The sequence below is a fragment of the Lithobates pipiens genome, unplaced genomic scaffold (assembly GCF_037356315.1).
Source record: "Lithobates pipiens isolate NorthernLeopardFrog02 unplaced genomic scaffold, aLitPip1_a1.2 Scaffold_16, whole genome shotgun sequence".
Classification (NCBI taxonomy): Eukaryota; Metazoa; Chordata; class Amphibia; order Anura; family Ranidae; genus Lithobates; species Lithobates pipiens.
Window position 1 is genome coordinate 127235002 of NW_027507748.1, and position 15320 is coordinate 127250321.

General features: G+C 43.3%; 1 protein-coding gene across 1 annotated transcript in view; it reads left to right on the plus strand.

The window, feature by feature from the left end:
* HIP1 (huntingtin interacting protein 1) overlaps window positions 1-15320 on the plus strand; it is a 174165-nt gene that overhangs the window by 77361 nt on the left and 81484 nt on the right. Inside the window, exon 7 of the mRNA XM_077480445.1 lies at window positions 3869-3930. Within this exon, the coding sequence (XP_077336571.1) occupies window positions 3869-3930 (62 nt within the window). The remainder of the gene's footprint in view (window positions 1-3868; window positions 3931-15320) is intronic.

Here is a 15320-nt window from a genome sequence, read left to right on the forward strand (position 1 = left end):
AACACTCCCCCACTGTAATGTCCTCTACCCCCTTCCCCCCACTGTAGCATTCTCTTCCTCCCTTTGTGCAGTGTCCTCTACCCCCTTCACATCACCCCCCCCCCTACTGTAGTGTCCTTTGCCCCTCTCCCCCCACAGTAGTGTCATGTACCCCCCCCCCCGCCAATGCAGAGCTTCTGCCCCTTCACATCACCCACCCCACTATATTACAATTTCATTATTTGTTTATTTATTACAGGTGTTTAACAGATTTAACCAAAGCTTTATGTACTGTATATTTTACAATCACATCAGTCCCTGCCCTCAAGGAGCTTACACTCTGAGGTTCCTAACTCACATTAATGCATACACATATTAGGGCCAATTTAGACAAGAACCACTTCACCTACCAGTTTGTCTTTGGAGTGCGGGAGGTAACCGGAGTACACGGAAGAAACCCATGCAGGTAGTGCCGTGGTTGGGATTTGAACCGAAGACCCTAGTTTTGCCATATTGCATCTCCAGGACCAGAGGTGAGGGAAGAGGGAAAACATTATATAAACAGCAACAAATCAATGAACAGGTGTTTTAACGCTTATCTACTTTATCCGAAACACAATAAAAGGTTTTGGCTATATATATGGTACAGGCCGAAAAAAGACACAAGTCCACCCAGTTCAACCAAAATCTATACCCACAGTTGATCCAGAGGAAGGCATAAAGCCCCAATAAAGCATGATCCAATTTGTACAGCAGTGGAAAAAATTCCTTCCTGATCCCCCGAGAGGCAATCGGATATTCCCTAGATCAACTTTACCTATAAATGTTAGTACCCAGTTATATTATGTACACATAGGAAAGAATTCAGGCCTTTTTAAAGCAATCTACTGAGCTGGCCAGAACCACCTCTGGAGGGAGTTTATTCCACATTTTCACAGCTCATACTGTGAAGAGATCTTTCCTTATTTGGAAATTAAATCTCTTTTCCTCCAGACGTAAAGAGTGCCCCCTTGTCCTCTGTGATGACCTTAAAGTGATTAACTAAACATCAAGTTCCCTATATGAAGCCCTTATGTGTTTTTACATGTTGATCATATCCCCCCTTAATCTCTAATCTTTTCTCATCGCTAAGCTCCTCCATGCCTCTGATCAGTTTGGTTGCCCTTCTCTGCACTTTCTCCAGTTTCCCAATATCCTTTTTGAAAACTGGTGCCCAAAACTGAACTACATATTCCAGATGAGGTCTTACTAATGATTTGTACAGGGGCAGAATGATATCTCTCTCTCTGGAGTCCATACCTCTCTTAATACAAGACAGGACTTTGCTAGCTTTGAAAACTGCAGCTTAGCATTGCATACTATTATTAAGTTTATTATCTACCAAAACACCCAGATCCTTCTCCACTATGGATGCCCCCAGTTATACCCCCCCCCTAGTATGTATGATGCATGCATATTCTTAGCCCCCAAGTGCATAACTTTACATGTATCTACATTAAACCTCGTTTGCCACATTGTTGCCCAATGAAACAGTGCATTGAGGTTGGCTTGTAAGTTGGAGACATCCTATAAAGACGTTATTCCACTGCATAGCTTGGTATCATCTGCAAAGACTGAAATTATACTTTGAATCCTAGACCATATATAATTTATAAAGATATTGAAAAGTTGGGGGCCCAACACTGAACCTTGGAGTGCACCACTGATAACCTTAGATTTCAGAGTAGGAATCATTAACCACTACTCTCTGAATTCTGTATTTTAGCTAGTTTTATATCCATTTATAAACTAATCTTTTCAAACCTGTAGACTTTATCTTACACATGAGCCGTGTGTGGGGAACTGTGTCAAACGCTTTTGAAAAAAGCCAACTATATCATGTCCACAGCCACCCCTCTGTCCAAAGTTTTACTTACCTCATAAAAATAAATCAGGTTTGTTTGACAACTTCTGTCTTTCATAAATCTATGCTGTCTGTTGCTTAAAATATTTTTTTCCACCAAGAACTCATATATGTGTTTTTTTTATTAAACTATTCAGTATCTTCCTGACTATAGAAGTTAAACTAACAGGTCTATAGTTACTTGGTAAAGACTTTGATCCCTTTTTAAATATAGGCACCACATTGGCCATACTCCAACCAGTGGTACTATTCCAGTCATTAATGAGTCCCTAAAAATTACATTTAAATGGGTATCAGGTTTTTGCCATCAGGAGAGTGAAGGATAAGATAAATGTAGCCAAATAATCCAAATAGTTTGCAAGCTAAAAAAAATAAACTTCATGCTCTAAACATGTTTTATTCTTCTTTCCGATCTCATGACTGGCAACCTCCACACAATATTCACAGTTCTTAGTGTCAGCATTTACTTATATAATTCCCAATGGAATGTGTATGTTATGTACACACAGAAGAAGTTACCATGCCCTAGTTTTAGATTAGGAATTGCTGATTTACAGTGCTGAGAGAGAGCTGCTTCTTCTTTATCACTATGAGAAAAAAAGTGGGGAAGGAAACAGATTGAACGATATTATGACCTGGAACTGTTATCCATCTTTTTGCATTGAATTCTTTATGTCTGTTTTCCTAGACATGAAGACCATCATCTATCTCAAATCCATTGGTCTGGTTTTTGTAATTCAATGAATTCTATTGATTAAATTATCTCAACCACTTTATAGTGTACCGTGAAGTATAAAACGGTCAGATGTCTGTTTTATCACTTTAGATGTTTATTTATTACTATACTCAGGATGAATATCTTAGTCAATAGTGTGGAAGGTCAGTTAAAGTAGCATGCATAGGAGCTGATAATTCAAAATTAGAGCAAAATAAAACTATAATGCATATTAACTAGGAAAAAAAAAAAAAAGATCTGATTGGTTGCTGCTGATTATATTTTTGTGTTGGGATAATTAACTAAGAGCATTCTAATTCCATGCAGATCATTATCTGTAAGTGTCTGGAAATTGGTGCTGTGAAATCTAGGCCCAGGACTGTGGTCTCTTGATGCCAATAATTCCAAAACTTAGTGGATACTGTATGCATTTTGGGGATTAATATGGTTTTAGGAAGGGTTAACTGTAGAGTTTAATATGTTTCCTGCTTAAATAAGGCCATTATCTTTACAAAGGACCCTAAAGAATCATTCATGGAAACCAGAGGGCTCAGTTCACAAACACACGGTGACCATTTTATTAGGTACTTTTATCTAGATTTCCAAAAAAGACAAATATTTGTTAGAGATCCTGTTCTGTGTAGACTTGATAAGTCACAGTTTTTGCAAACTTGTTGGTCATACATTAATACAAAAAAACTACCACCTCAGGTCCAAGGAGTGATCAGATTTTGCCTTTGTGTGCATGTGGCAAAAGAAGCTGTCAAACCAAGTACTGTAGTATTTTTCCAACCACTATGTCTGGTCACCTTCCTGTTTTAGCTGAAATGTTTAACCACGTCTTTATGAGACTTCAGCCATGGCATTTACTGTTTTTTTTTTTGCGTGTGTTGTTTTTCAATGTACATGGCTTGTTTGTGCCCCTGTACATTTATTATAGATCATTCATGTTTTCTTTAGTTCGATTGTATTTAATGTGCTCTTAATCCATGCAGCAGACCCAGGCATCTTATAAAGCTAACTAGAGCAGCCTGTTTTTACATGACAGTTCTAATGAATATCTGAATAAATAATGTCAGTATTCAGAAGGGAATTAGTCTCCCTATTTTTAGAAATGCCAACCAAAAAAATGATGTATGTAACTCACGGGTATTTATCTATAAGGTGATGACCATTACAATTGTATGCATTGTAGTACACTATTTGGTTTGGCTGTGATGGTGGAAGCTTCTTGGTTTACTCCTTTTCTTTTATACTTTGATCCTATTCAGTTTTCAACTCACTGTGGAGATATTTGATTACATGGAATGGGAGCTTAATCTGTTTCATGCAGGTAAGTGTCATATTTTCTTTATAAAATATATATGTATAATTTGTTGACATTTTTTTGTGGCACAGCACCGACAAGATAGGAGAGTTTTCAATGTTGCAGGATCAATCCACGTTAGCATCTAGTTGTTTGCAATGAACACAATCCTTCAATTAACCATTTCCTGTTGAAAGTGCATGTTAACATGGTTGTAAACCCTCACATGTACCCAGTGAAGTGACAGGCCTCTGATGATACACAGATTAAACAAATCCTCCTACATTTATCTGCAGTCTTCTCTTCTCTACACCCCTTCAAAAGTGCTGATTGTGTTAAAAACCTTTTTGTCAGAAAGCCCAGAATTCCTCAATGTCATGTACAAGCACAGTCATGGGCGTCCGCAGGTAGGGGCAAGGGGGGTCAAGTGCCCCCCCCCTGGAATCAGGGATCAGATCTTAAATTCGACACAGTTCCATCACTATCGGGGTGTGGGCAGCACACACCCATGTGCAACCCACCAGTGGGGTGACACTATCAAGGTGCTGTCAAGCCCCCCTATCCGTGTAGTGTGACTGCGGGGTCTTTTCCCTGCTCAGTCCAGCAGAGAACTCGGCGGCGCTGTGACAAGAGAATGGCAAGCTGCGGGCTATCAGGTTTCTCCCGGTCACCCCCCCTTTCTCCTGTCAGGAAGAAGAGATGACGGCTTTCACCAGGTTCCTTGCCCAACTTTCTGCCTGCTGTAGTTTCGCTGGGTCTGTTAAGAGGGCCTGTTGGCCATTATCCATTACTTATCCTAGGTATTGTACTACGTCTGCAGTCTCTGACCATAATGTGATAATGACATTGTCGAAAAGGGGTGGCGCATGGGTGACCCTAAAATTATGCCCCCCCCTGAAAAAAGTTCTGCGGACGCCCATGAGCACAGTCTACCTTGTGGCAACCCCTTGTTTGTGTGAACTGAGGGATAATGCTGAGGGCAGTCTAACATGTTTCAGAGGTTCATTCCTGTTGTGCAAAGTATTGAAATTATGCGCTGGAAGCTTCTTGGATACAGCAAACACTTTACTTTCATGGAGGAATATCAGAATATGTCTTTTCAGCATGTCTTTATCATGGAACAGGAAGCAGGAATATACGATAACACATACACTGAGAAAGATAACACTTCCTCTGATTACATTACCATAGATACACACCACAGTGCCACCTGCTGGATAGAAAGGTATAATGCATACAGTATATAGTTCACATTATAAAAAGCTATTATGCTGTTGTTCTTCCAACAATTTCTCCAATATCAAACACTTTAGACTGTCCTCGGCATTATCCCTCAGTTCACACAAACCCTAAGGGTTTGCCACAAGGTAGACTGCGTTTGTGCAGGAATTCTGGGCTTTCTGACAGCTGCCATGATCTTATATCCATGATGCCGGCAAGAGGGATAGGACAGGCTCAGCCATCAAACTGCATACAATCCAGAGGTGTTTTTCATCTGCCATCTATGCCATGTCCCACAATGCACTCCATGCTTCACAGTGCATTCTAGGGCCCTAATTGGATGAATCCTTGCACCTGACCTGTGGCTTCGCAAATTAGGACACCAGAGCACTGTCAGAGCCCTGATTGGACAAAGTGATGATGACTTTCTCCAATCATGGCTCAATGCTCATAGTCCCACCTCACATTATAAAAGGTAACTTCCCATAGGAAGGTTTTGCATTGTGTTGGAGTGGAGATAGAGAAGGGCTCAGATTGCTACTAGCGAGTTAGTGTGTTCACTTATTGTGACTCTGCGTGTAGAGTGTTAGTGTATTGTTAGTATAGTGTGTGAGTATAGTGTCAGTGTAGTGTGTTAGTGTAGTGCAGTGCTTAACACAGCTTTACATAACATTTGACTCTGAGTGTAGAGTTAGTGTGGTGTTAGTGTAGTGTGTCAATATAGTGTAGTTTCAGTGTAGTGCGTTAGTGTAGTGCAGTGTTGAACACAGCATTACATAACATTTAGTGCTGTATAATTTTGTTTTGTTTTGTTGTGCATGCCATCACACAATTTCTATTCAATTTGGGTAATAAGCCCCCCCCATCATGTGTGGGAAGCCAACAAGGAGAGGCAGACATTCGCATGCCACTATGAGGGGGCCAGCAGCGTCTGTGTCCACAGACAAAGGTGGACATGGTCTGTCCTCAGGCAGGGCACGTTTGTTCCTGTTTAGTGATGTTGCCCCTGCTATACAGGCACAGAATACAGAAAAGGTGTTGGACTGGCTTACTAAACCATCTTCCAAGCTGAGACTAGCAGCACTAGCTAGCGTACTCCACAGCAGCCACCGGAAACAGCTTATTCTGCCTCCTTGTCCACAGCTACTCCTGCCATAGCCCCAGCACCATGGTCAGCTGAATTATTTGAACACAGTGTCAGCCACTTGCTTCTTGAGGATGCACAGATATTACTTGATTCTGATGTTGGTTCTGAGGTAGAGGAAAGGAGTAACATGAACCTGCAGAAAGGGGAAAACATTGATAAAAACAAAATGGCAGTCATGTTCCCCCCAGCCACAGCATATTGCCAAGTTGGCTCCAGTGATGATGAGGATGGAGGGAATGATGATGATGTCACTGACGTATCTTGGGTGCCGAATAGAGCAGATGAGGAAAGTGAGGGGGGAGAAAGAACGCAAATGAGCCAAGAGCACCTGAAAGCAACACACAAGGAACACAATTCTTCTCCTCCCCACTCCTCACATTTCATGTCAACCCCCCCCCCCGGGTATATCTCATGACCTCTTATCAACCTCCACTGACAGGAATGATGGTATTGTAAAGGGTGTCACAGGTCCTTGCAATACGTCTGCCAACAGCACACCACCAGCTGTAGAGTATAGCATGCAAACTTCTCTGCCACAGCTGCTGCATCGAAAAAAAAATACACTCCCTGCCGCCCCCTTATGCCCAGCATCTAAATTCAAGCTTGCCCAAATAAATAAAGCTTGCAGGGAAAATCTATTTAAATGTAATTTGTTTTTCTTTATAAATGTCAGTTTAGCTGCAGCATGTTATATACACGGTACAGATGCACCACTTTACAGGCAAACTAAGGGGACTCCCCAGCACTAAATTTAAAGGGATTTATTATTGTTTCACTTTAAGCATCATGAAAATTACTGCTCCTTTAAAAACAATCTTTTTAAAAAAAAAATTGCATTGGTACATGTCCCCTAAGGCAGTTGCCCCCATACCCTTTTTTGGCCAATAACTTGCATATAAGCCTTCAAAATGGGGACTTTTAATTTTTCCTGTTCGGGTCCCATAGACTTCAATGGGGTTTGTCGTTCGGGTCGAAACTTTTGCAATGTTTGAGAGTTCTGGCGCGAAACAAACCAGGAAGTGTTCTGCCTATCTCTACTTAGAAGCTCAGAAATGACTCATGCTGATAACAGAGGAATGAAGCACCAGAGAGAAATGACACTTAGAGCTTTGGCGAGAAATAAGTAAACATTACAGATATCTGTGCTTTGCTCAGATTCCATTACTGAGGGTTACAACCACTTTAAGACCAGCCTTTTATTTTGTTCTGGATGAAATGTAGAAGGTTTAGAACATCTGTCAGGTTTTTGTTTTTCTGTCTGCATCTCCTCAGGGGATTTTCATCCCCACTATCGGTCCAGGGGATCATTGTCTCCATTATAGAAAGTGATGGGAAACATTTAAAATTGCCACATGAATAGAGGAGGGGAGAAATCTTTCAGTGAGGAAACTGTAAAAAGAAATGATATTATCTTACTTCCTGCTCTGGTTTTAAGACATGGGAAATTGCCCCGACTTTATGCAACACAAAGCCCCCTGTAGTTCTCCTAATAAACAGAAACAGAAAGCTAAAGCTCTGATTGTGGAATTTATCTCAGTGGGAAAAGACACATTTTCCTTTCCAAGGCGTGTTCTAATGGAGGATGTTACTTCATAAATTTGTAAGAAGAGGAGGTCCAGTTTGCATTCTGCCTTGAACGTTGAAATATACAGTTAGTAGACCTTAACCCTTTTGTGACCAGTGGCCAATGATGTATAAATAATAAGGCCATATTTAGAAGCATCAACATACAAACTTTGTAACGTGAAGGCTGAAAAAGTGGTCCATCGAGTCTGGTCGCCAGGGGACATTGAAGCCAAGTTCTTCTTTCACAGACTGACATGCACAGCAGACTGTCAGCACTGTTCTCAGCCTGCCTCATGTTGCCTCACAATAAGTCCCGCCCCTTCTAGAACCTTGGGGCGGCACCGCCATAGGCTGCCAGGGAGTCATATGAGCAAACAGGTGGGGAAGTTTGTCCGGTTACCTGCTTTCCTCGGCGACGTTCGTTGTGTGTCCTGGCATTGTGAGGAGGACCGGAGTGCCACATGGGAGGAGCACAGTACTAGAGCACAGAAGAAAGGCTGTGTTAGGTAAATAAATCACAACCAGCTAAGATTGAGTCAGCCAGTCAGGGGACCAGAAGGAGCACTGTTGCTGGAGGCTGAACCAAGAGAGGAGGCGGAGGACAAGATTGAGTGCCACACACTAAAATCTCACCATTTTCTTATTTTGTCACACTTTCATGTTTCAGTCCAGTGTGTGTTCACCAACCTGCACTGGATGTAGCACCACTGTTATTAAAAACTTAGCAACCTCCTTAGTGTTCTAATACTAAAATCGTCCTCTGCCCTACTGACACTGTCTGCTGCACTACTGACACTGTCCGCTGCCCTACTGACACTGTCCGCCGCCCTACTGACACTGTCCTCTGCTCTACTGACACTGTCCACTGCCCTACTGACTGGCAGTAGGCTAAGTTTATACATTTACAGTGACAAAAAATCCCCGCAGACTTTTTTGGCTGTAGGCAGAGTTGTATTATAATTAAGGGACGGGGCATGCTGGTATAGGCATGGCATAGGAAAAGGTGAAAATATGGGCGTGGGTTACGTAAAATAGTGGCCGTTGCTTGCATGGGCGTGGCTCAAAGGGCTGTGGTTAGAGTCTGTTATGAATGCGGGATGGAGAGAGAAAGGGGGGAGGGATGGAGAGGGAAAAGGGGGAGGGATGGAGGGACAGCAGCCCCAGATCCTACACTACAATAGCAATATGTGATTTCCAGAGTTTAACAATCAGCAGATAAGGATACTCCAAATACCTGGTGTTAGCGCTTCAATCATCCCGGCGCCATGATTGTTATGGTGTCAGGATGATTGAAGCACATTATATCTATTATTACATTGTAAAATAAAATGAAATCATTCAACTCACCATAAAGCAGAATCAGTGGGAGCCATGAGCGCGTCACTAGCCATGTTGCCTGATACCAGATGCCATCAGGTGCCCCCAGCAGAGTCCCTCCCTCCTTACATCAGGTGCCCCATCAGAGCAGCCTTCCTCACATCTGTGTCTCTATCAGCGGAGCCCCTCCTTACATCTAGTGTCCCCATCAGTCCTCCTTACATCTGGTGTCCCCATCAGTCCTCCTTACATCTGGTGTCCCCATCGGTCCTCCTTACATCTGGTGTCCCCATCAGTCCTCCTTACATCTGGTGTCCCCATTAGTCCTCCTTACATTTGGTGTCCCCATCAGTCCTCCAAACATCTGGTGTCCCCATCAGTCCTCCTAACATCTGGTGTCCCCATCAGTCCTCCTAACATCTGGTGTCCCCATCAGTCCTCCTTACATCTGGTGTCCCCATCAGTCATCCTAACATCTGGTGTCCCCATCAGTCCTCCTAACATCTGGTGTCCCCATCAGTCCTCCTAACATCTGGTGTCCCCATCAGTCCTCCGTACATCTGGTGCCCCTCTGACATCCAGACTGGCCCCCCTCTGACATCCTGACTGGCCCCCCCCCCTGACATCCAGACTGGCCCCCCTCTGACATCCAGACTGGCCCCCAACATCCAGACTGGCCCCCCCTCTGACATCCAGACCGGCCCTCCTCTGACATGCAGATTAGCCCCCCTCTGACATCCAGACTGGCCCCCGACATCCAGACTGGCCTCCCCTCTGACAACCAGACTGGCCCCCCCTCTGACATCCAGACTGGCCCCCCCCTCTGACATCCAGACTGGCCCCCCCTCTGACATCCAGACTGGCCCCCCCCTCTGACATCCAGACTGGCCCCCCCCTCTGACATCCAGACTGGCCCCCCCTCTGACATCCAGACTGGCCCCCCCTCTGACATCCAGACTCTGACTCACTTGTCCCTGACATCCAGACTGCCCCCTCTGACTTCCAGACCGTCGTTTCTGCACGGAAAGACATTGAGCTGCGGTGTCGCCCACCTTCTGCCTCTTTCCATTACACCTCACAGACACTGGCAGCGAGGCGGGGGTGGGTGGTGCCGCAGCATCTCTATTGTAGACCAGCTTCTGGTCTTCTTTAAAATGGCCTCTAGCGGCCGGCGGCGAAAAAAGTGACTAACCGAATTTCCCAGGACAAAATTAAATCGGGACAAAGGTCCTAATCCCGGGAATGTCCCGGGAGATTCGGGACAGTTGGCAACTATGCATATATGTTGTCTGACACCCCCCTCACTAACTAAGTCAGAACTAGAGTTCTCCAATCAGCAAAGAGCATGAGCTTTACTGATTGCAGAGCTATAGATCTGACTCAGCAGGAGATATGTTGGACCTTTGGAGAGAGACCACTGTTCCCACACACAGAGAGATGGTATTTTCATACAGCTGCTGGCAAAGGAGATACTTTTCTTCCCAGGCTGTGGCTGCTTTATAAAAAATAAATAAAAAAACTACAACACTTTTTATACCTTTTGATGGACCTAGAATATATTTAGTTGATTAAACTAAACTTTCTATTGGACGTTAAAAGTTTAATGTATCTTTAGCACAGGACATCATAAATAGGAATGTTAATAAACAGATTAGAGTTATGAAGTGGTTTATCATCAAAATGGAAAATAAGAGAAATAGATATAAACAGGCTTTAATCATGCAGTAACCTTTATTAAAGACGAACCTTAACTGTTATAGTTTGTGTTCTGATTCATATGCATAGTCCGAGCTACAGAAATGGAATAATACACCACAGGAATAAAGTTCACAGAAATAGAGCTGACGTCACAGAAGTATTTGGTTCCATATAAGGCCACGTAATTTCATTTCCCTTAGTGATCTGGTGACATTACATTGAGTGTATCACTGTAATTGCCTTTGGTACATTTTTCAAGCACTTTGTTTACTCGACAACCCACACTTATAAAAGAGAACAGAAGTATTTTATTGAGAAAAAATGAACGTTTAGGGCTATTTTTGCTTAAGAAACAATTTCATATGAGCAGGGTCAGAAAGTTAAATTAAACAATATAGGAAATGCATTGTGCATATGTATTATATTTATGTATTGTCACTTTTATTTATGTATTGTCGCGTTTTCCTATAGACGATGTTATACCACCAGATAGTTTATATGATAGTAAAGTGGAACCCCAATCAAATTTTTTTTTTTACTTGTAGATTGCATTGAGCAGGATTAGAATGTGCCAAGCTTTTATTTTTCTGGAGAGCTTCCCTTCTGCTTACTGAATGGCACAGGCATTATTCAGAGAACATTTGTATTTTCTCAGTGAATGTAATATGTTTTCTGATTTAACAAGGTGGAGGTTGTGATGTTACCACCCCATCACCATCCCTTATGAAGACTGTCAGAATATGCCTGCATCTGATTGGATTTAGATGCTGTTCAACCAACAATTTTTCACTAGACTCTGTCAACAAAAGTCAATTGAACAATCAACTTTTGTTGAGCTGTGTATTGCAACCTTAAGATGTGCTACAGTCTGTGTCTAGTCATTCGTATTAGATAGCAATGGGACAATTAAAGGTATTTCCTAGAAAATATATTTATGCAAAGCCAAGCATGCATGTTTATGCACTGAATGAACACCCCTAGCCTTGGCCTAATCTTATGTAAATTATAGTGATTGCGAAAATCCATTCAATCCCAATCCCTTCCCCAAGAACAGTGGGCTGTGCAGTATCTTCATAGAATAATGCAGTTGCCTCCAAACTAGGGCCAGATGCGACCATTTTCTTGCTTTTATCTGGCCCTTGAAGCACAATTTTATTCACTTACAACAACAAGGGCACAATTTCTCCAAAAGACACCAATGATAGCGCACAAATACTACCAATGACTTCAACAATGGGGAACAGTTCCTCCCAATGACATCAACAATGGGGCCCAATGACACCATTGATGGGGCACAATTACTCCAGATGATATCGGTGTGGAGCATATGTTTTGGGAAATATGTCTCGATTGGGCCAACATGTGGACAAATCTGACCAACAAATATGCATTATGAATGTGGTAAAATATTTAGTCAAATGTTTGCCACTATAGAATTTAACTCTGCAATAACCACCTGCTTATGTTAATGCCCTGACAGCTGAAATAACATCAGATATTAGCAGATGTGTCACTAATGGTCATACTGGCACTGCCAAATTGCACAGAATCCACTCTTCCCTGACACATTATCTGGATAGCATTGAAGCTTAATCTGTCTGGGTGCTATGGGAGCCACATATCTTATTATTAGGATTCATAGAGTCAGAAAACCAACAAGAATTGATACAGTTTTCTATAAAGTCTCTTCCCTATTTAGGGCAAAGATCCTCTTTAATGTTATAGCTATTTATGCTCAATTAGTAGAAGAACCACTTGGCTCTGGTGTGCAAATTCAATTAACTTTTGTAGATACTTAGTACTATTAGTAGGCTTAAAATATTAGTGTACACTTAGCTGTGAAGATTGGCTAAGAATTCCAAAAATTTGACTAACCTCACTGTGTTTTAGAGGCAGAGAATAATGATGTCTTGTATTCCAATGAGCGTGCCTCTTATGCCGTGTACACGCGGCCGGACTTTTCAGCAGCAAAGCTCAGACGGAGCGAATCTGTCTGACAATTCGACCATGTGTGGACTTCATCGGATCTTTGCTGTCGAAAAATCCGAAGGACTTTAGATTTAGAACATGTCTCAAATCTTTCCGACGGACTAGAGAGCGGTCGAAAAATCAGTTCATCTGTTTGCTAGTCCGACAGACGAAAACCGACACTAGGGCAGCTATTGGCTACTGGCTATGAACTTCCTTATTCTAGTCTGGTTGTACGTCATCACGGTCGAATCCGTCGGACTTTGGTGTGATAGTGTGTGGCCAAGTCCATTCGTTCGGAAAGTCCGCCAGAAGTCCGCCGAAAGTCCATCGACAAGACCATCGGACCTAGTCTTCCGGAAAGTCCGGTCGTGTGTACACGGAATAAGGGTGCTGGCAGCAGCTGTTAGAATATTATTATTATTATTATCGATTTATATAGCGCCAACAGTTTACACAGCGCTTTACAATGTATAGGGGGGACAACACAATTACAATATAGAATTATAGAATAGGGAACTTGCGCTCACTATATTACCAAAGTAAAGCCCTTTCCTTCCTCTGACCTCTAGAGTAACTTATTGTGACATGGAAATTATTATGCAGCAATGAGAAAGGAAGTTGCACCTTGCTGTGTATTGTTACATAATTGAACAGCACCATTTTCATAAAGTGTATAGTTACATGTAACGTCACACCTTCCTGCACCATATGCCAGATACTATATGTCGTTAGGAGGGAGCTGTATAGTGTGACACTTTGTTTGCAGGCCACCAAGGGCAGGGCTTTTTTTTAACTGTTTAAAACTGACATAGGATGGAATGTTTGAAGTGTATTTGTCATTTCACAGTAAGCAATATGGTCAAGCATATTGTCAGTCCACATGAAACTGATAATTTAGTTCTTGGTAGATGCTAGAGATACAAACCACTTCACCATTTTTAAAATATTTCTTGGGGACTATATTGGTGAGATTTCTGCATTTGGATTCCAAGGTTACCTGCTGTGACTAGTGTTAGAAAATCCTGCTTTCTTTATTGGATTTTATTTATATTACCGTATATACTCGAGTATAGGCCGACCCGAATATAAGCCGAGGCCCCCAATTTACCCCCAAAAAACTGGAAAAAATTATTGACTCGTGTATAAGCCGAGGGTGAGACATGCCTGTCCATCCCTGTGTGTCCGTCCATCCCTGTGGGTCCATCCATCCCTGTGTGTGTGTCCATGCATCCGTGTGTGTGTGTGTGTGTGTCCATGCATCCGTGTGTGTGTGTGTGTGTCCATGCATCCGTGTGTGTGTGTGTGTGTGTGTGTGTGTGTGTGTGTGTGTGTGTCCGTGCAGCCTACCTGTGTCCAGCCTGCCTGTGTCCGTCCAGCCTGCGTCCCGTCCAGCCTGCGTCCCGTCCAGCCTGCGTCCCGTCCCGGCCCGGCCCGTCCCGGCCCGGCCCGTCCCGTCCCGAGCCGAGCCTCCGTCCTTCAGGTCTTCGTCGGCGGCCATTCTAGGATTCAAAAGCCGCGCCTCCGTCGGTGATAGGCGGAACACTCAATTTCCCACTGACTGCTGTTCCGCCTATCGGATGTCCGTGATAGGCGGAACACTCAATTTCCCAGCAGCCTGTGTTCCGCCTATCACGGGCATCGTCTCATCCTCGTCCGTAGTACGAGGATGAGACGATGCCCGTGATAGGCGGAACACAGGCTGCTGGGAAATTCAGTGTTCCGCCTATCACAGGCGAAGGCGGAGCCGGAGGCGCGGCTTTTGAATTCTAGAATGGCCGCTGTCTGTCTGCTCGACACGCTGATCGAGCGGGCAGACAGCGATGACTCGAGTATAAGCCGAGGGGGGCACTTTCAGCCTCAAAAAAGAGGCTGAAAATCTCGGCTTATACTCGAGTATATACGGTATGTTAAAGAGGAACTAAGCTCTCTCAGTCAAGATTAAAGTGGTTGTATAGTCAAATTTGAAACTTTTACCTATGGGTAAGCCTATAATAAGGCTTACTTGTAGGTAAAAAAAATATCTCCTAAACCTGTATGGTTTAAGATATATTCCCCTCGCAATGAGCCACTGACTGCAGCGGCGCATGCGCACAGGGGATTCTCGGCTGAAAGCCCGGCAGACGCCAGACCCTGCCAGAAAAAAGTCTCCCGCGTGCATGTGCAGGAGTGACAACATTGTGGCTCTGGCCACTCACAGGACCGGAGCCGTGATACCCGGAAGACACGCTGAGGGAAACTGTCAGCTACCTCGGCGTGGATCGGGTGAGATTCCGGCGCCTCGTTCTAAGGTAAGTATTTCATAATGAGCTAGTATGCAGTGCATACTAGCTCATTATGCCTTTTGCCTTGCAGGGGTATAAAAAAAAGTGTCAGCGGGTTTACTACAATGTTTAATCCTTATGCTGCTAGAATTAGTAAATAGATAGAGAAACACATTATATTTAAAAAAGAAGTATGGGGTTGGGGGGTTTTCCATAATTTTCCGGCTCGCTGAGAG